At 37.1% G+C, this 21,563-nt stretch overlaps 1 protein-coding gene across 1 annotated transcript in view; it reads left to right on the plus strand.

The window, feature by feature from the left end:
• COL3A1 (collagen type III alpha 1 chain) overlaps positions 1–21,563 on the plus strand; it is a 55,275-nt gene that overhangs the window by 5,214 nt on the left and 28,498 nt on the right. The window contains exons 2-5 of the mRNA XM_026095864.2: positions 12,752–12,963; positions 15,190–15,228; positions 15,795–15,911; positions 18,751–18,822. Of these exons, the coding sequence (XP_025951649.1) occupies positions 12,752–12,963; positions 15,190–15,228; positions 15,795–15,911; positions 18,751–18,822 (440 nt within the window). The remainder of the gene's footprint in view (positions 1–12,751; positions 12,964–15,189; positions 15,229–15,794; positions 15,912–18,750; positions 18,823–21,563) is intronic.

Here is a 21,563-nt window from a genome sequence, read left to right on the forward strand (position 1 = left end):
TGATTTTTGGTGGACGTGGATAATCTTAAACCACAAGTGAAAGAAAAATTTTAGTGTTATCATTTTACCTTGAAGTAGTTACAGCAGTACTTTGCCAGCCTATCCCTTGTTCAACACATTCCTAATAATATGTCCTATACGCAGAGAACTGAGCATGGATGTAATTCGTTTTTCAGGAGTGATGAAGGAAGAGTGGTGTTTTGCTTCCGTTCTCTAAGAGAGCAACCCTTCCACTGGTTCCCTTGGACACTGCTGAGGGGAGCGTTGGCAGGTCTGGAAGTGTGCCACAGCCTGTGGCCATCACTGTGCTGCCCCGTGCCCAGCCTGGGATCCCCACGTGGGATTCCTGCTGGAGGGAAGGTTGTTTAGGGCCCTGCTGCTCTCTCTGACCTTTTCTCTGTTAGATATATGCCACAAGGTGACTCTCTGCAATTGTCTTTTAGTGGCCACGCTGCTAGTAGGTGTGGGAGTCAGTGGTTTGACTCAGTTATTGCTGCAGAACAGCTATACGGAGTTGCTTTCTTCCATTAATTCTTTTGCTGCACAGGTTTTGCAAAACTTTGCTTTTTGTCCTCTCCACAGTTTCCCTGACAAGAAATGCTGTCTCCCTGGAAAATCTCTGAGGAATTCCGACAGAATTTTCTAATCTTTTCCTGTGCAGTACAGAGTCAGATACTTTGTGGTTTAGGGAAAAAAATTTCTCGTATTTATGTGTAGATTCTCATTTTTTGTGTAAGGACCAGATTATTAGTACTGTTCACATTGCTCTGACACTGTATCATAGCTTCAAAGATTAACCGTTCTTTTGCCCTTTGTTTTGGCTGATGGACCGATAATCTTTGCAGTGAGGTAACAAATTAGAGTATTTGTAACACATTACAGGAGTCAGGAAGGCTCTTCAGTATTTTTATTGTGATAAAGATGTTTCCTAACCCCATATTAAATGCTGGAAGGATGCAAGGAAGAATGAATTCCTTTTTTGACTGTAGAGCAATACATCTTTCACACAGAAGCATAGTAAATTGTATTTTGTATTTGTAATATCAAATAATCATTTTTTTCATCTTGTATTTCGTAGGAGTTCTTTCCATTTTGCTGGAGAAAATCTAGCACTTCTTCCAACCACTGATTTTATTTATTTTTACTTCAAAACCAATCCTGTTGTCTCTGAGTCTGCAGAGTCAAAGTCGAAATCTCTGCCTGTTTCATGTCAAAATGACAATGGAAAACATGATATAAACCCCTCCAACAACAATCATTTGTTGGCTTTAGTTTGGGTAAACTTCAAGTCTGGGACTTCTGGCTTTGTTTAGTGAAAATACAGCAGAGGAGATTCCTTTCAGATTAGCTAAGAGACTACTTCCATTTTCCCTCATTTATGTCAGACCCTTCATTTAAACATGAACTAGCAGAATGAGAAGAAAAATGGTACTTCCTTTAATAATGTTTGCACATTTTTGTCTTGCTTTGATTCACACAAATACTCTGTGAAGAGATGTCTGCTAGGGAAGAGAAAGCATGCATGGGACATTAAACAGGGAAGAATGTGATAATAATGGAAAGATGTATATTTTAAGGCTGAATATGTTTTCTTATTTGGAAAGACTAAGCCTTAACTTATAGCTAAAGGGCCACCCCAATGACTCTAAAGAAATGGGGGATAAAAGTTGTAGATTTAAGGCTGTAGCTGACTTTGTACCAAAATGGCCCTCAACATAAGCCAGAGAAACACAAAGGTATCCATAGCCTCAGGAGACCAATCCTGAAAGCATCCCTCTTTACTGCTGTTTTTTGATTTTATTTAATTTGTATCCCACACTGAAGGGTGGCACGGAAACCTCTGCTCTCCTGCCAGGCCAGTAAAAGATTTGCTTCCATGTGTGCAAAACTTCTGTGGGCAACTATGCTAGCTTTAGGCTCAGCTTTACTCCCAGCTCCAGCAGTGTGATGGATGTTAGAATCACAGGAAGACTCTGTGCATGTTTGCAGTAGTAGATAGAAAAGGATGATCTGTGGCTGGAAGCTACTTCCCACAGCAATTCAATATTAGCAATTCTTGGAAAATATCTGGACATAATTTGTTTCCACTGAAAATCACACCCAGTGACCAGTCAGTGCATTAGCAGCCATGTATTGCAAACATCTATTATTTTCCCCTACTCTTTGCCTTTGTGCTGCTGCTTCTCTCTCTCCCTCTTTTTCTTCTTGCTGTTTTCTTTTTGGAAAGGATGCAACAGTAAAATTGCAGCTCCCTTTTCAAACAGAAATGACAGAAACAATTTCTCACTTGAATACAGCTAATGGAAAATATGGGAAGCATCACTCATTGTTCCTTTGATGTTCGGTGTAACAGCCACACTGAGCATCAAAGGGAGAATGAACTGCATCCCCTATGTTTTCCTTTAGCTATAAGCAGCAAACATGGAAACACTTCTATGTTCGTGAGAGGCTCTTTTAAAAATGTATATATATTTTTTGTATTTGGCTTTAGATCTGCAGTATGGTGTTTGCTTGTTTCCCTGCCGAGTGGTGGCCGTTCCGTGCCAGTTGCTGCAGAGAAGAATGTCCTAGTGAAAGCAAACAATAGACTGTGTGGTGGGAATTGCGACTCTTTGGAAAGAGCAATTGAAATCTGCTCCGATATTTGTAAGATTCTTTGTACAATATTCTAAGCCTGTTGGTGGCTTAGATGTTGGCAGGGTGGTCCTCTTTTTAGATCCCTCTTTTTAGCATGAACAGAATAACATAAATATACAAAAGAGAAAAGAGGACATCAAATCCAACTGATTCCTTTCCTGTTAGAGCAGCTGAAGAGAGAAAGCATGTTGTAAACTTGTCTCACTGAAGAAGAAAAAAATAGAAACAAAGCCTCTTCATTTATCACATTTCTCAGGCTCAAGCTCTTCCATTCATACCTTTTAAGGACTCTAACAGATAACCTCTGATAAATCTGTATCTGTTTAAGATGTCATAGCCTTCCCCTGTTCCCCAGGACTGTTTCTTCTCAGTCTGTGCCAGCAGGCATTGTTGCTGTACAGGGCTGGGAGAGCTGATGGGCACCAGGCTTCAGGCGGTCACTTCAGTGCCAATGCTTGTGACCTTTGACATTAGTAAAAATCAGCACTGTATTTGCAGGCACAGGCTTCACCATGCCAAAAGTGTGGCTCTTTACCTGACAAGGGCATTAGTTGGGAAAATGTTTAGGTGCTAATACTTGAAAATAGGGACTGAAATTGAAACTTAGAAGGTGGCGCCAAAATTAAGGAAGTATCTTTGGTACCCTGAGAAAAACTTGACAATATTCAGTTTGGTAGCCTGAGAAAGTTGCCAGTAAGAATGATGTACCCAGTCATTTTATAAACAGCTGTTTAATTTCCACTATGAGGCAGATTAAGAATTCCAAATACTGCCATGTGTATCCAACATGTCCAAGATGGGTGTGGGGTGAATTAATACAAACTGGAATAAGGATTGAATGAATACAAATTGTTTTAATGGTTAAACTAGGTTAATGATGCACTATGCATTCAGAATCTTTTTTTTTTTTTTCTCCCTGAACTTCTTAATTACAAATACGTTTAATTTATTGGCAGTCAAAGATACGATTCTTTTCTTTAGACAACATGCCAGAGCTCTTTATTCCATCTTTGGAATATAAAATGCAAGAACCAAATCTTTCATTTACTTCCAATTTCTGCAGTTACACAGAATTCAATAAAATTGTGCGGGGAGTTACATTAATGTCAGATTTGACCCACTGCTGCTTTACTCACCTCTGATGTAAATTCACTACAGCCATGGAGTTATACTGGGGATGACTTTGTCCAATGTATCTGAAAATGTAAATGGTGTTACCATATGCACTATACTGCACTATAACATTCCCCATCTGTTTCTGTCTCAGGAAAGAAGCATTGAATCAAACTGATTTCTTCCAGGGCAAACTGTCTTCCAGGGCAAACCATAGAAACAGTGTTACATAAAATTCTTAGTCCTCTCATTCAGCTAAGATGAATAAGAAGAGCTTGTCCCCTTTTAAATTTTAATTACCTGATAAAAATTGTTTTAATTGCAAAGTTAGGCAAAGAAAAACAAAACCATACCTTTTCTTTTCCTTGTGGTCTTTGGGTTTTGTCTTGCAAGAAAGTTTAAGTATCCTGATTTAAGTAGTTATAGTTCAGATTCCACAGTGTTTTACATGGATTTCTGGGTAGAGCAAGTTGTAGCAATTACCAGTTTTAAGAGGTTCACTTTCACGTAGCAGCTAAGAGTCTGAATGTAACTTTCACAGTGCTTTGAATGTGTCAGACTGGTCTGGGAAACCTTCTTGTATACAATGACTTTTCCAGTTTTTCTTTCTTTTTGCCAGATCTGCTTCAAGAAATGCTGCAAAAACTCTCCAACACTATAATCTATTTGTAGTCCTAGCTAAAATCATGAATGCAGATGTACATGTCTTTAACATATACCTTGTTTTTTGTTTTTGTTTTTTTTAACATCTGACAAAATGTTATGCTGCATTTTGGTACCTTTTTCTGCTTAGTTGTTCCTAATAATGTTGAGCATGGAGCTAGTGCTCCTTCTTAGAAATATGTTAGGCCAGCTTCTTATAGGATAAAATTAATATTACCTTGATACTATGACTCTGTCTGTAGAAGTCTTCATTGACTGCCCAAGGATTGACAGATGTATGTTTTAAAGAAACTAATAAACAAATCCATAAAATCCTCAGTAATCACATCAGAGCTTTGAATTTATGGCAATTTCTGTTTAGTTTAGGATTTAGACACAAGTCTTTGTGCCATTTGGCATCATTCACTGTAAAGACAAGGAGCACATTAAAATCAGATTACTGCAGAGTAGAGAGAATTTATGCCAACACTGCAATTGAATCACCTCAAGTAAACTGATTTCAGCCTGTTGCTTATTTTTAGAGTGACACCAAATGGCACAAAAGGTGATGTGCCAAAAATATATTGTAATATGAGAACAGAGAGGATGGAATAATCTCATAGGCCTTTTACCAGTGTTTCGAAGAGTGACCAAGAAATTACGCAATTTTCTCTCTTAAAGGCATTGAATACACAGAATTAAGATTCTTATTTTCTGTGTGGCCTGCTCTAATGCAAAAGGTTGCCTTTATTAAAATGTTTGATCCTTTCAGAGACTGAAAACCTTCAGCTCCCACTGGAATGTTTGGAAGTTATGCTTTTTAGGTCTGATCCAAAGCCTAGTAAAATCAAGGGAGAGCCACCTAAATTCTAGTCGGACAATATTTACCAGTAATCAGGCATGAATGAGGTACATTCTACAGATTGTATCCAAACAAGTCTACCTCTAATAAAAAGGCAGAAGTATAAATATTATCATCTGAGTCACAGGGTCAATATATTCAGAGAGGACTTTGGAGGAAAAAGTCCCAGAAAAACATCTCAGTACAGGATGGGTGTCAGGAATATCTTTCTCCCTTATTTAAAAAAAAAAAAAAAAAAAAAGAGAGAGAGAGAGAATGCCATGATGATGTCTAGGAATAGCTAACAACAAAAAGAGTTCAACCATCCCTTGCATCCATCAGATTTTTTTCTCAAAATGACATTTATAAATTCAGAAACAGGAAGAACAATTCTCTGAGCAACCTAAAAAAAAGAAGCTAGATGATACATATTTACAGCATTCTGCTCTATCCTGCCTCTAGAATGTCTCGGTTTGAAGCAGTTCAGTAGAAAGAACCAACCAAACAAAAAAACCCCACCTTTCCCTTTGTTTTCCCATCAGCAGTTTTGAAATGAGAGGGCTTTTCTTCCATTATTTTTCATGCTGAACACCAGCTGGAGCCATTGAGACTGTTGTATAACAGTATCACTGGTGGGATGTCAGTCGTCCCTATTTCAAAGCCATGCTTATGTGGCATAGTGACATATACTTACGTGGCATAGAAGTCTCATGAAGAGCATCATTCAAGAATGTCAACATACATGACTGAGTAGAGGAATATGTGAAACACAACTGTGCAAACAGAATGCTGACAGATTCAGTTATTTTAAATGACATTACCTTTGAGATAAACAAGTTTTGTGAACATAGGAAAATAAGGTTCTTAACATAAATCAAACTTTAAAGATCAAGAGAAAGCCGATAATCTGCAAATAGAAATAAAGGTATTTTGTGTTTTATTTAGTAGCAAATTTGCCATAAGGATATTTTTTAATCCTAATTCTGAAATTTCTAAAAGCTGCAGAAAGGTTTCAGCATTTGGAGTCTTACCTGGAAGAATGGAGGGAACAAGCAGTGATTTGTTTAAAATGCAAGTGCTTGTTTGTACAAGTGTATACCTGTTTTTTCTATTTTGTAATCTGAAAGAAACATTGGGTAGGTCTCAGAGCAAGAACAGTTTGGCTACATGACATAATGATACTTTGCTTCAGAGTCTATCTTTTTCGGTACATTGCCAGAGAAACAGTATGTGTGTCCCTTCTGCAGGATCTCTGACATAAAAATATAGCATCGTGACTAAACAGCATTATTGTGTGCTGCTTCCTCTTTCTTGCTGTGCATCTAAGTTTAGAGTAAAAGGGCTGAGACTGGAGTAGTGGCAGAATTGTTCAAATGCCAGCTGTTAAATCTAAAACTGTTAAATCTAAAAATGTCATGATGGGTAGGCCCAAATGGGCCCTTATGTCCTCATGCAACATGTAGAACAGATTAAATTAGCTAGCTGGCTGTTTTAAGACAGTTCTATCTGAGAGATGTCTGTGGGCTCCACATTTTAAAAATCCATGTTCTTAAACCATTTCTTTTCCTGTATTTCCACCTCTAGTCCTGACTCCTATGAAAAAGAAACTATTTCAAACTTCTCCAGTACTTAGCACTTACCTAACTGAACAAAATTCAAACAAGCTAGACCATTTTGGCTTAGCAAGCCGGTGAGTTCATTATGAGAATCCATTGTTTCCATTACTGATCACAGGATGGAATGAGCGTGTTTGGTTTTCTTATAAACATCATCATAATACCAGACCGAGAGCCCAAACCATTTGCTGCAAGGTAGACATTGTGGCATTCTTTTCTGCTCGGTAAATGGAAAACAGTGACGTTTCAGAAGCTGGGATGGAATCCTAAGTCTGCTACAGTATATGGAGGAATTATAACATTTCCATTGAAATTGAATAAAGTATTTCCTTTCTTCTTTGTCCATTGTTTAAGCAATATATACAACATTGTTTTAGTGCACAATAAAGAGATGTACTTATTATAGAAGAAATACAAAACCACATTTTGAATTAGTCATGCCGTAAAGCAAATGGCCAAAACCAGGTTAGAATAAGGAAGTACAAGCTTCATACTGTTTAAGGTCCATGAAAAGCAACAGAAAGACTCTTCTTGGCTTCTGTAGACTTTGGATCTGGTCAAGTTTAGAGGCAAGGCTTCTGATCCTTCACTTAGAGGCCTTTAAAAATCTCTCTTGGATTAGTTTGAAAGGCTTGATCTGATTCATTTTAAATAATGGCAGAAACCTTGCTTGACCCGTTGTGTTTGCGAACAGATTCTAGCAGATCATAGTTTCTCAGTTTTGCTTCTCAAGCAATCATCAGACTGCTGCTGAAAGACAGTGAGTCATCTGCGTGTGGACTATTGCCCTCTCTGAGAGAGAAGCAGAGAAGTTCAAGATGTTCTTTAATTTCTAACCATTTAGTCACAGCTCTGCAAATGGGATATGTGAATCTTTTATTAATGTAATAGCTGGAGATTTTACTTTGTACAAAGTGGAAAAGCCTGTGGTTTTTGAGGAAGCTATTAGGAGATTTTTCCTTTTGCCATATAAATGTGGTTAAGCCATGATCAGAGTGCCTGCACAGGTACAAAGTCAAAAGCAACTATAACACAGGTCGGATTTTCAGGTCAGTGTACTTAACAAAAAATTCCCATTGACCTCTCTGGAATCCGATTTCTGTCCCGTGTGACATCTGTCAGTCTTACCAAGACCATTTTGTTTTCCTCTGTAAATATTTGGACTCTTTTATACATCACTTTCCCAGCTCCTTTGAGACTAAGTGGTAATTTTCCTTTCAGCTACGCCTGACTGGTCTGCTTACATACTGCTTCTAGTCTGCTTAGCAAATGGGAAATAATTGTGTTGCCCTTTTCCCCCCTCATGTTGGGCTTGCCCAGGGAAATGCACTCATAGCAAGACACAGAAAATTTTTAAAGTGTGAATGCTCAGGAAATAGCATAAATGCTAAGTTATTCAAACTTTCAAACAGAAAGCTTTAATGTTTTGTAAAATGAATCAGAACTTTACCCAGCCTCCAGAGAACCATTGCAAAAGCTGTCATAGAAATGAAGTTCTATACAGCCACCATATTTGGGGCTTTGAGAAGTAGAGTAAGAACTGGCATTGCTGTAAGCCAGTCCTCTTTGGTTTTAATACTTTTTGAAATCTTAGGCTAATATGTCCGTTTGGAAATCAGTAAGAAAACTTGGTTAAGGCAAGTATGTGATTGTTTTACCACAAGTTTAGAAGTAAGCAAGTCAGCTTTTTTATAAACTTATTATTCTTATTATTTGCCAGTGTTTTAGCACAAATCAGCTTTCCAAAGTATTTTGGAGCTAATATTTAATCTTTATGAGCAATGTACAATGCATTATGTCATAACATGCTGACACACAGATCTACATCTGAGCACAGAGGGGGTGTCTTGAACAGACTAAGTCGTCCCAGATGTAAGTTTCCTCTGGAAAACTTATTTAATACTTTCATTCTGCCAAAGGCCACAACGATTTTCACTGCAATTCTCCTAGCTTATTTCTTAACTCATTTAACAACATCCAGAGAGTTAGAAACAAGTATGAATATCATTATATCCAGATGTCTATTTAGTCTTTCTCTTTCTTTCTGTTGAGTGATGCCATCTACTGTGGAATAATAGAATGACAACCTTGTAAAAATAAGGAAATACATTTTATTTCCTTATTGCTGTAAAATTATAGCAGTCACTTTGTGAGACATTTTAAATTTCTTTGATTTTCATTGATATCATTGACTAAAAATAGGGAAAGGTGAATATTCTTTCAATATGAAAAACTGATCACTGAGAAAAGGCTCTGTTTCAAATAAGAGTGGTTATCTTGAAAACAGAATCTTTTCTAACCAGCAGTGGAAAATATGGGAATAGCAGTCCTTTTCTGCTCCCCATTGGAGGTGTCCTATTAACTGCAAAGGTAGCGGGATCACATTTCTGGGGAAAAAAAGGGAAAAAAATAGATGAAAGTGAAATAAGAATTAAGAAAATTTTGAAATACAAAAATGGAAATTCTTGGATATTCATTCATAAGAACCTTGCAGTCTTAAACACTTACAGTTAAAGAAATCTTGTGATTTTTTAAGGAGAAGAGAGTTGTGCTGAGAGCTGAAAATCTGAACATAAAAAATAAAGTCATCAAACAGGGAGACTTCTTATGGGTACAGGAGTGTACATGTACACTCTGCCTTTCTATATATGTATATACAATTCATATAACTGTACGTTACGCATGTACACACAACAATAATAAGTTCTTTTAGGTGTATATAATTATATTTTTAACAATTTTGTGTAAACTATGTTTTGCCTTAAACTAAAGAAAAATTATCCTTCACTTCCTCATTATGTTTGTAAATGAGAAGGATGTTTTAACCTGTGGAGCTGGAAAGCATGTAAGTGGAGTGACTGCTGAGTACCTTGCTCTAGAGTGAAGTGAGTCTATGTGTATCTGTGCTGTATAGAGTATATCTGACTTTTACATGGATAACAAGTTCTGATCTCCCACTAGCTTTGAAAGTAATGCTTTCAAATTGCACAGTATAATGGCTTCTGAGTCTTCTTTTATACAGTGAACCACTCATGAACAGTGTTACTCATCTTTTGCAGCATTATAATTCAATTCTTTTCATGGGTGATTAGAAAGACTACAAAGAAAAATTCATTCATAATGCTGCAATTCTCATTTCTAAAATACATTTCAGCCTTCTTAGTGTATGATAAATAAAAACATTATTCATCATCTTTCTTCCATGAATATAAAACATTTATCAGAAAGCATTTGTCATTACTTTTGTCAAGGTTGGGCAGTTTGTTTTTTCATAAGTGTCTGACATGAATTACTGGTTTATTAAAAGGGGAAAACATTTCTCACAGAAACAGTCAGCAATTAATTAGGCAGAAAATCAGTTTATTTGCCTGGGATCCACCAGACTGATTCTGCAGTGTGAGACGTGGGAAACCAAGCAGCTCTTTTTAGAAACTAAATCTGGCTTGACAGACTAATCAAGAACGTCTGGATACTTATATGAAATAAATGTTATACTTCTCTTTAGAAGTAGTGGTTGTTAGGCTGTGTGCTTTGAAGCAGCATCTGATGCTGTGACCCTGAGTCACAACAGGTGTTAGGAAGATGCTCTCCTGGAAAAACAAACGGTTCCTCACCACCTTTCTTGGGTATAATCTGAAGATCCTGGTGATGCTCAAAAGGTACAGAAGCAACAGGAATGGGGATAAGTGAATTTCTGTGTGATAAAAAGCATAGTTTTAATTACAGCTGAGAGGAAGCAAGTTTTCCTATACCACTGGAATGCCTTAGATTTTAAGATTTTTGTGTTGTTGAAGCTGAAATACTGGCCACTCCCCCAACATGAGGCACAGAAAAAAAATTTGGCTTAAAAATGTCTGAAAAGGTTACTTAAAGCTTTTTGCATCTTTTTTTTGTTCTAATCAAGCTAGTGGTCAAGGACAACTCTTAACCACAAGTAGTGTCAGTCTTGACAAGTTAACATTTTCTAGTTTGTTGTTTTTATAATTGAAGGGAAGAATTAACGTAAGCTGAAGGTCCGCAGGGGGATGGAGATGGAGTAAAAAAAAACCCTGTCCAATGCTGGGCCCTATTCTGAGTTCCCCAGTCTGTTACTCCACTCAGCTAGCCAGGAGATCTCAATTGTATTGCCCATTGCCCTTGTGTATGAGCTCAGATAAAGTGCAACGAGGAGGAGAGAAACTTCATGGATGACATAGGGGAAAAAAGTCAGGTTAACAGGAAGGAAAAGCAATGGACTGAGACGTTAGGAAGGGATCAAAGTCTCCAAAAATAAGTTCAGTTGAGTATGTGGGAGAAAAGAAGGTGGACTGTTAAGGTGTAAAAGACAAGGGGATTAAGGGAAGGTGAAATGAGAAGTTATCTATTATGGGAAAGATGAATATGAGTAAAGAGAAAAGAGGGTCTGAAACAAAAGAAATATGGGAAGAGGGGAAATGTGTAGAAACAGAACAGAGGGAGAGGAGTAAGACAGAGGAGAGACATATCAGTGGGATGTGAAAGCTGACAAGTCCCAAAGCGCATGGGTATAGAAATGGATACTCACAGAAACAGAGGAAGCAAAGCAAAGAATGTAAAGAGGAAAAATAGATTGATGTGCTGTAAGCAGTGGTGAAAAAGGTAAGTAATGGAGATGAAAAATACCACATGTGAGGAAAATAAAAAAGGAAGGCATAACCTGTAAGAGTGGACTTCAGTAATGAATTTGGACTCAGTCTCGCAGTATATGATTAGGACCATTACAACAATTTGATGGTATTCAGAATTTTCCATCTGGAGCCAGTGGTAATTTTAATAGCAGTGGTAATTTTAATAGCAGAGCTTTGAATGGCTTTTTTTTTTTTTTTGAGATTAAATTAATCTTCATTACTTATTCAGATATCAAAGTTATAAGGACCGTGTAGGTACATAAATAGCTATTTCTCCACGATTTTGTGTTTTAAATCTAAATTATTTGTAATTATTCATGGAAAAGTTCTTATTTCATCCAGACATTCACTGATACTTACATTTGTAATCTAAGACTTCTTACAATTTCTACAAAGTTTACTGGGAACTTACCTAACTTTGAAAGTGTAAGTAGTGTTATTTTTACATTGCTTTCCTAAATGACTAAAACTTTCTGAATCTTGTTGCTCGAAGAAAATACAACCCCAAAGTTTAATGTTTGAAGCTGTCCTTCAGCATCCCCTTCAAATTCATTATCTACAACAAATTTGATCACTGGAATAGCTGTTGGAAGGAATTCACAACGCTGTGAATATTATGGCTGAATGACGTTTTTCTGAAAATACAGACATGCGTAACATATGACCAGGCCAGATGACATATTTATTGCAAACCATTTGGGCGATTAACGTGAACATGCTTTTAGATCTATCCCATATGTCAGCTTTCAAAAAATATTTTGAAAGCACTTAATTCTGTCTACTAATGCAAGATGCTAGCAACAAAAGTTCATGCTAGATAGACTGCTTATTCTGTATCCATGTGTTAGTGCTCATGTTGGCATATGGGTGCTAATGACATATTTGTTTGAGAGTTTGGGCACATTTGCTTTGCATCTGCAGCAGAGAATTCAGTTGCTAGTTACACGGTAACTCTGCCCTACACTAAAATTACCCTAGACAGAGGATTACCACAGATTTAAGTGAGCTTTGGATCAGCTGCAGGAGGTTTCCATTGATGTCTACAGGAATCTCATACAGGTTCAGAGCAGACTCTGTGATTGATGTAGCAGATCCTCCCAGTGCTTGAAGAGAAGTGTTTAGCCTTTTACTTCACACAGACGGGCCTTATTATGGTAGAAAACAAAACATGCTGTCCAAGAGCTTTCATTTTAAGCATCTTTGTTTGGAAAATCCATTTGAACTATTATTGAACATTATTCTGTCTTTCTTTCCAGTTGCTGCAGAAACATGTACCCATCTTGGCCAGGTTTATGCTGACAGGGATGTTTGGAAACCAGAGCCATGCCAGATCTGTGTGTGTGACTCCGGATCTGTTCTCTGTGATGACATCATCTGTGACGATCAAGAGTTAGACTGTCCCAACCCAGAGATTCCCTTTGGAGAGTGTTGTCCAATTTGTCCACAAACAACACCACAACCTGTTACAGTAAGTATCTCCTCGATACCTGTTACTTTTGCATTCTTCTTGATCCCTGTTGACTTCAATTAATTTTCATTTAAATACTCTCAACTGTGTTTTTCATTTTCTGACTTCAGGTAAATATTTAGGATGGGCCAATTATGCCAAATAAAATAAAAAAACAACTTGAACTTTCCCTGAATTTGAACTAAAATTTTATCAAGATTCAAAAATCTTTTTTGTTGAAATCATAAAACATAATTCCCGCCCCCTTTCCCCTTATACCTCTGTACTTCTGTGTTCTAGCAGAGAATTGATACCCGATCTGATAAGATACTCATTACTTCTTCAGTCTATGCAGCCTGAAGGCAAGAAGTCCCAGGACAAAAAGCTTTCAAAGAGTGCTTCAGCCCAATTTTACTTAGAAAACAGGCACAGATCTGTTTCAGATAAATAGTAAAAAGGGGCAGAAGGCAATAATTAGCCATTACATATTTCATTTTAAGTAGAAGCACAGGAATAATGCAAGCAGCTTATTTGTTGAAGTCATGCTTAATCCATATCCATGAAACCAATACTAACACAGAGGTAAAGAAAATCAGACAATTTTCACAGCATGAAATGAGTCTGCTTTCTGATCATCTCAGTTCTGCATATTTGTACAGTATATTTCCTTTCGTGGAGTGGCTACTGATTTAATGCACAGTAAAGGAAAGATGAGTCAGACCCTACAGCTGTAATTTGTCATTATCTTGTCTTTAGATGTCAACATTATCTAAAAGCAGTTGCAACAACTTAACCTCAGAAATAGAGAATATTAGTGCCTGCCAGGCTCCTCCACCTAAACTGCTTCACGGCTTGAGCTAGCTATACTGAGGTCTATGTTGTAGAAATACTCAGGTTACCTGAACATTTCATCCTGGTTTAAGATCCATGAGATTCTGTTGGAGTGTATGGATTCCCTCAGGGATATTGAAGATTCTTAATTGGAATAGCCTCCTGAGATTGTCATTGCTTCCAGGTTTGGGCTGTATTAAAAAAATTGCAAAGAATGAGCTTTCTCACAGTATTTCAATATCCTCATTTTCAGTAGGGGTAAGAATTACAGAGCAATAATATAAACAGTGATCTCTGTGTGTGTGTGCATGTGTGTGTGTGCGTGCACATGCGCATGCATGAAGAAAGGAGACACTACATGCGTGTAAAAGAGAGAGATGTGTATGCAGAAGAGGAAGGGAGAGGATGTGTGGCATACAGTATACTACAGCTATATAGACAGTGTATCTGCTCAAATGTGAAATGTCAAATACAAATAACTGACCTAGTATCGGTTGCACCATGCTAGTGCAATGATAGTGCTTCCAGAACTACCCGAGTTAGTACACTGAAGAGTTTGCACAGGCATGAATGACTGGTACATATAAGCGTACTGGAGATTTAAGCATGAGTTCCTCTCTTGTTGACTCCAGGAGTTGCAAACTTTCCTCCCAGTAAAGGCTTTTTTTTAGCTTCTGGGATAAAAGGTTGTTATTTTAGGACTGTGGTTCCCAAGATGAAACAATATTTAATCAGTTCTCCAGTTCCTGATAGTAAAGGATGTGGAATACTTCCTCCGGCCTGTCTTCATTATATACAGGTTTGGTCAGACCTGTGGAAGCTCAGCTGCTGACTTTGGATAACATACAGGGAAATTCCGCCTTGAAAGATCCAAGATCTTTCAGCTGAATATCCTCTGCTACCATTAGTAGTTGAATTCATAAAAGACTGTTCAGAACTATTAATTGAGAATCTAGACAGTAACTTATAATTGCATCATTCATTAAAGAGTAAATAAATTGGGGGAAGTAGGTCTGGAAGATGAAACTTAAACTCCATTACTTCACTGATTAAATATGTTTGTTAATTGCCTGAGAAAGATACAAAAAACCTGTTCCTTACAGATTTTCAGAGTGCCGCCTGTCCCTGTTGTGGTCAATGGGGAAGCTCTACTGATTTCATTAGTACCAGGTTTTCACCAACAGGAGGTATATAACATTAGCGATGAACTATGAAAATGCAGATGAAAGACTGACAAAAAAATCCCACAAAAACCCAGCCTTTCGAAATACTGAAGTGCAAATAAATGGAATTCATTTGTTAAAACTGTATTCCAATGTTTGACTGTGTTTTCCTCTTACTTATATATTTATCTTTGGTTTTGTTTTTTGTTTTGATTTTCTTTCTTAATTCAGTTACTTTTCCATTTTTTTCTAGCCTACTCCAAGCATTGTCCCAGGTCCCAAGGGAGATCCTGTAAGTGTAACTTCTTTTTTTTTCCAAGAAAACTAACAAAATCCAGCGCCAATTCATACAGTGCTATATATTCCATTCAACCTGCTGAGATATACAACTTTCACTAATATCTGCACTGTCTGCAGACTGTCAGATAGTTCTTTTGAAGTAACCTCTTTAGTATCAATAGAACTGTGAAAAACAGAGAGAAGAATTTAGTCCGAACTGTATTATATTTGTTACCTTTTTTATTATATTTCTTCCCAGTAGAAAAAAAATTGTATGGACTTCATTAGCAATGTTAATTTCACATTCAGCAATTGACCTGTTTAATATTTATAGTGTGCTTGATCCAATAGCAGCTGGAATAAGGCTCAGTCAGGTAATAAGTGTTTCCTTGTGTGAATTTTGTCTACTTTCCTTATCTTTCTTGAATTGTTGAGGTGTGACCTTACTTATGTCTAATGGAGAAAGCTCTCTATCACAGTCTCATATAATTTGTTACCATTGAAAGGATTTGTCCCCCGTGCACTTGCACTGAGAAGCAGGTGACAATGTCTGTGTTTGTTTTACCTGTGTCTTTGCAGGGTTCTCCTGGTACTCCAGGCAGAAGTGGTGCCCCCGGCCCTCCTGGGCAGCCAGGGAGTCCTGGACCTCCTGGTCCCCCAGGGATCTGCCAATCATGCCCCAGTATAAATGGAGGCGTAAGTAATCGTTATGTTCAGCTACTGTGTTGTTGCTCATAAGCATACAGAACAATGTTGTGAAGTGCAATATTCAGTGGACACCCCTCCTTTCTCGTGAAGCACAAAGATTAGGCTCCCTTGGGCTGATACTCGTAGTGCTACAAGGCAGTAAAGAACCTAGCCCTTGTACCTCCTCACACAGTTTGCTTTCAATGGCATCTGTCTCATTTGTGCCTTTGAAAAGTACAGCTGAGAAATGGGGGGGAAGGGAAGAGCTTTATAAGGTTTGACTGGAGTGCAATTAAATCTCTATCTCATCTTATTCCTTAAAAATTTTGGGGCCAAAGCTGATAAGACTTTATGTTACTCAGACTTAATATGAGCAGAAGAAATTTGTGTAGGAGGAATTATGTCCATTCAAGCTTAACGGGTAGGGAACTCTTACATTTCTATATTTTATCTAATCCTGTTTTATAAAGAAACATTCTAGAAGACTGGACTGAAACGCAGGTCTTCTGCCTGTAGATAAATGCCATGTAAGAGCTATTTCTTGTGCTCCTTCTTGCATTTTGTTTCTGGGCCACTGAATCTTGGATTCTCTTCTGAACTGCTGTGCAGCATTAGCAAGAGAGTTCATGAGTTCTCACTGAAGGGGTGATTGGGTTGTCATTCTGGGATGTCTACGATAAGGGTTTGAATTCCTTCACGCAGGTAAAGGATTTGAACCTGGGTCTCCTACTTCCTTGCTGGTTTCTGTAATCACTGGCTAAGTATGAGTAGCCCCTTTGTAATATACAAAAGCAGTGACCATCACTACGTTTTATAGAGAGCTCAATATTTTTGGCAGTTCTGGATCTCAGGCTAAATTCCCACAGAGGAAATAAGCAGAAGAATACATATACTCTTTTTCCTGACAGTGTATAGGTATAAGTCAGGCACCAAGCTGTTCACCCTCTCCTCCCTGTCTCTCCAAAATACTCCAGTGGTTCTAGTTAAGAGTAAGTGCGGAAGTGTCAGCTACCTATGGAACGTTTCATATAAAATCCTATGACACCTATGCAGCATAGACACCTCCATGATTAGTTGGCTAGTGAAGAGGAGATTTTAGTATTGCAGCTTGAGATTTAGATGCCTAAAATTCTGTGCAAGTCCCACTCTGGACATCTTCTAGGGATATGGCCCATGATTTTTAGGCACATCCAGCCTTGGTAGTTATGCTTAGCAATATAGTATAATTAAGGAAAACCTGTTCTTCATCTTAATGTTTTCTACGTGTGGCAGAGTTCTTACTTGTACTATAAATGGTTCATGCTATATCATGGAAATTTTAAACTAAAGATTCTGTGCAGTTAATTTAATTAAGAGAGTTGAGTCAGAGCTAGTGGTTAGTTAAGAAATCACTTTCAGTCTCACATGAAATTGAGCAAGCCTAGCTTTACAAGATGTAATTGCTTTAGCACAAAAGTATTAAAAATTGTATGATGCAACAATTGTTACTTGTGAACACAGGCCACTATTCATAGTTTCCATATATTCTTCCCACTTCCAAGTAAGCCAAAATCTGAGGAAGGATGCCTTGTTTTTATTTAGTTCTTGATGATTGCTACTAAAGGACTGAGCTTCTGGGAGTCATACCATTGCTTGATTAGCCAGTCTCGATGTCCATCACAATAATACATTAAAAGAGCTATTATTTTGGATGGGCAGATGCAGATAAAAGTGAGGAGTATAGGCTGAATTAGTCACCTACTCCAGTGCTCTATTGAACTTGTGCTGCTGAATCTTGACAATGTGGCTGATATCAATAGTGTAGGATTCTTCTTGTGCCTAGCCAGTGAAGGAGCTGGGTCTCAAGTGGTCTGCGTTATCACACAGAACACTGTATACATTCCAGCTTTTCTGCTCTACCACATATGTGCCAAAGATATTTAAACTGCATTAGTGCTATATTATTCAACTCCTTTCTCTAACATCTGCATGACAAAATCACTGTATGCCAATTGAAAGTCTAAACTAGAAGTTTCCTGAATAACCAGCTGCAAAATTCTTTCTTTTTTTAAAGAAGTATTTTATGTAAAAGGGGATATCAGAAATGCTATGTGCTGCCACAAAGCCCCTTAGGACATGTTTTCTTTTCATGCTTTGGGTAGAATTTTTATTGATTTCAAGGTGAATTGTCATAAGCAGTGAGGCTTGGCTGCTAGGGCTCAAAAGTCATGATTGTGTTTGATTTATCTAGAGTGATATAATGAATGGGAAAGATGATAGATGTGTATGTTCCTGGTTATGAGGTGAAAAATGCTACTTGTAACTCATGGAAGGACACACATACATGTAGGTGAGAGACTTTCTGGTATGAAATGGTCTGAAATGAGACATTCATTAGCCACAGGTAAAAGAAATGAAGAATTAATAAATTGTTGCATTGCTTAGACCATTGGCCCAAAAGAAAAATCCTTCATCAACTTCTTTGAGAGACAACTAAGTCCAATAGAAAAGAAGTTGATAAAGAAAGTGGGGGGGAAAGCTTAAAAGGAGTCAAACAAGAAAAAGGAGAAGAGAAACAATGGTAGTTTGTTGGCTCAACTGAGGCCCAGCTGTCAGCATGAAAAGCGAATGCATACACTGTAGGGAGCTAACATTACCATGATCGCAAAAGAATGATATTGGCTGGGTTTCTCTCATGGATGATTTTGAACTATGGCAGCTATATGTTAAAAAAAGTGCTACTCAGTGTATGTAAATGAGTTATTTCCATACATTTACCTTGCCAAAGTAAGAAAAGGCTTAGATATAAAAAGCAAACACCTTTCTTTTTTCTTTTTTTTTCTTTTTTTTTTTTCTATTTCTGTTACAGAGTTTTTCTCCACAGTATGACTCCTATGATGTGAAGGCCGGTTCAGCTGGTATTGGTTACCCTCAGCCCATTGTAAGATGATAGTCTTTTCTCTTTCCTTCCTTTTTTAAAAGAACAATTTTTCTGCTTGTAGATTATACCTCGGATGTCTGTCTGTATCCTGATTTGAATTTAATACATTAATTTTAAATTTAATTGTTGTCTGCAAGGAGAATGTGATGTGAGGCAGCAATTTGCTTGGCAATATCATTCTAGAAAGTAACTACAGATTATGTCTTTTTCTGCTTTTTCTCTCTCCCTTTCTTTTCTCACCTTCTTCTTCCTGATCTCTGTCTTGTGCTACCTCTTCATTTATATCTTTCTCCCTTGCGTACCCTCCTCACTGTTGCTTTTATACTCTTCTGATAATTGCTTCCCTCTCCTCCACATTTTTACCTCTTCCACTGTCTCTAATCTTTTATTCATTCAGCTGCATTCTGTTTTTCCTCAGTATGATATAATGATTCCATACTTGTTTACATTTCCACAACTCAAATTTGACTGATAACAAGTGAGTAAACCCCTTCTTTTCATCCTAGATGCAGCCAAAGTTTTTCACTCATTAAATTATTATTATACCCGCAGCTATTTAGACTGTGTACTAAGGATGCTGTATTTACCTGTTAGGCCTGGCACAAGCTTTTCACATGCTTTTTAGCGAGATAAAGCATGGATTGTCCGAAACAATTATGCTTGAGCTATACTTCCTCTATAAAATAAATGTAAAGGTTGCACCTCATGATTTTTCTTCTAGGCACTAGAATTTATAGACATTCACCACGAATGACATGGAGCGTTCTTGCAATACTGATATCGTGCTGATATATAAAAGTGTCTTTCTTGATTCAGGAAATTTGCTATGTAATGGATGTGGTGAATTACTATCATTTGAGATTGGCTGCTGCTCCATTAAGTATAATTGTGATTTCTAATCTCAAGCTGCATAACAAGGTTTGGGTACCACATGTTGTAATATATGAAGGTAGTTCCAAGCAAACATTATTTCTCAGGATTTCGTAAGATCATCTTATGGAGTAAATAGCATTTAATCATGACGGCTGTTTTTGCTGAACTATAGTTCATTATTTTCTCACCTTTATTTTCATCCATTTTTTTCTACCTTGTTTGTTTGCTAGTATGGTCATTCATGCATTGGTCTCATTCAGCCATTCTTTTTCTCACTCATTTGTCCATTTACTCATTTTTCAGCTCCTCACAGCTTTTGCCCACAGCTTACCACATCATCTGCATTTTGCTGCTGGCATCTTAATATCTGATGTGCTGAACCAGGCAGATAACAGCGATACCCTTCAGTTTGACAAACATGGTTGTTCCTCTGTATTTGGGCATTTTTCCCTGAGGTGCTTAATGATTTCTTGTGTTCTGATCGCTGTCCTTTGATTAAAAAAAAATAATTAATTGGGCACCCTAGAACATTTTCAACAAGAATTGGCTATATATTTTCATGTCATATGTTCTTTTATGTTGCATCATGCAATACATGAATCCAAAGTAAGTAACAGAGCAGATGTGACTAAACTTGCTAGAACTAAATAGCAGTTATCATTAATATTATATAGAAACTTCCTGTTAATTTAAATAAATACCTCAAACTGAAATAATTTGCAAGAGTAATCAAAAAAAAATGTCAGCTATAGCACCAAAAATTTTCCATGGGTTATTATCATGCCTGGTATTTCATTAGTTGCACATCTCTCCATTACTGTATTTACAGTGGCTTTCCACTCCATATACATTAGTTTTGAAGTTCACATCTCAGTTTCTCTTCATTTACTCTTATTGCCTTCACATATTGCCTTTTTCTCTTTCTACCAATGCACATATTCTAACTAAAGTATGCTCATTTATTTACAGCCTGGAGACACTGACAGCAAGCTTATGAGTTTATCTCCTCAGTGTGCACCTTGAAAAAAATAATGTGTTGTTTGTTTAGCCATACGTTTGATTGATTGACTGCAATCGATGAGTCAACAAGATTTAGTTTGTACCAAATGAGTTCTAACAATCAACACTAACTGCTCTGCCACTTTCTCTACTTTCCAACTTAGAAAATAGCAACTATTACAGTGACTCTCCCTTTTTGATGAAAGAAAGTCTGTGAAATAGTATTAACATAGTATATGTATAGTATTATACTATACTACATATACTAGTATAGTATTACTCTACAATTAACCTTATATTATGAAAATTCACTCAATGTAACATCTGTAATATATGACAAGTTCTGATACCATATGACAATATCCACGAAACACATGATTCCCAATATTGCCTGTACATACAGTGCCTGCACATACAGTGTTTCTCATGTAGCTTGTATCTTCAATTGTTTTGGTTGTATCAAATCCATGAGGAGTTTAATTTAATAAAACCATTTTTTAAAGAACCACAAGTAGCTGCAATAAAACATTGTACTCATTTTCAAATGTTTTGTGTTTTGCAGTATCAAATGCTTTTGAGGTTGTTGCTACTAGAGGTAGAAATACTGGCATTTTTCCAAAATTTAGAATTTTCTTAGTTATATTTTATTCCATTTTTACCAGCTAAAATATGGAAGTTAAACTGATTTGAGTTTTTCCATATGTATAATGAGGTTTCATCCTCCGAGTCCTTTGGTTAGTCCAGACAGCATTTATTTTTTATGGCTCAGTACTGTACATCTTCAGAAAACGAGTTCACTGGCAAAAACACATGCCTTGCTCACAACAAAAATATGGTCTTAGTTCAGTATACCTGTAAGTCCTAGGAAG

The sequence above is a fragment of the Dromaius novaehollandiae genome, chromosome 7 (genome assembly GCF_036370855.1).
Source record: "Dromaius novaehollandiae isolate bDroNov1 chromosome 7, bDroNov1.hap1, whole genome shotgun sequence".
Classification (NCBI taxonomy): domain Eukaryota; kingdom Metazoa; phylum Chordata; class Aves; order Casuariiformes; family Dromaiidae; genus Dromaius; species Dromaius novaehollandiae.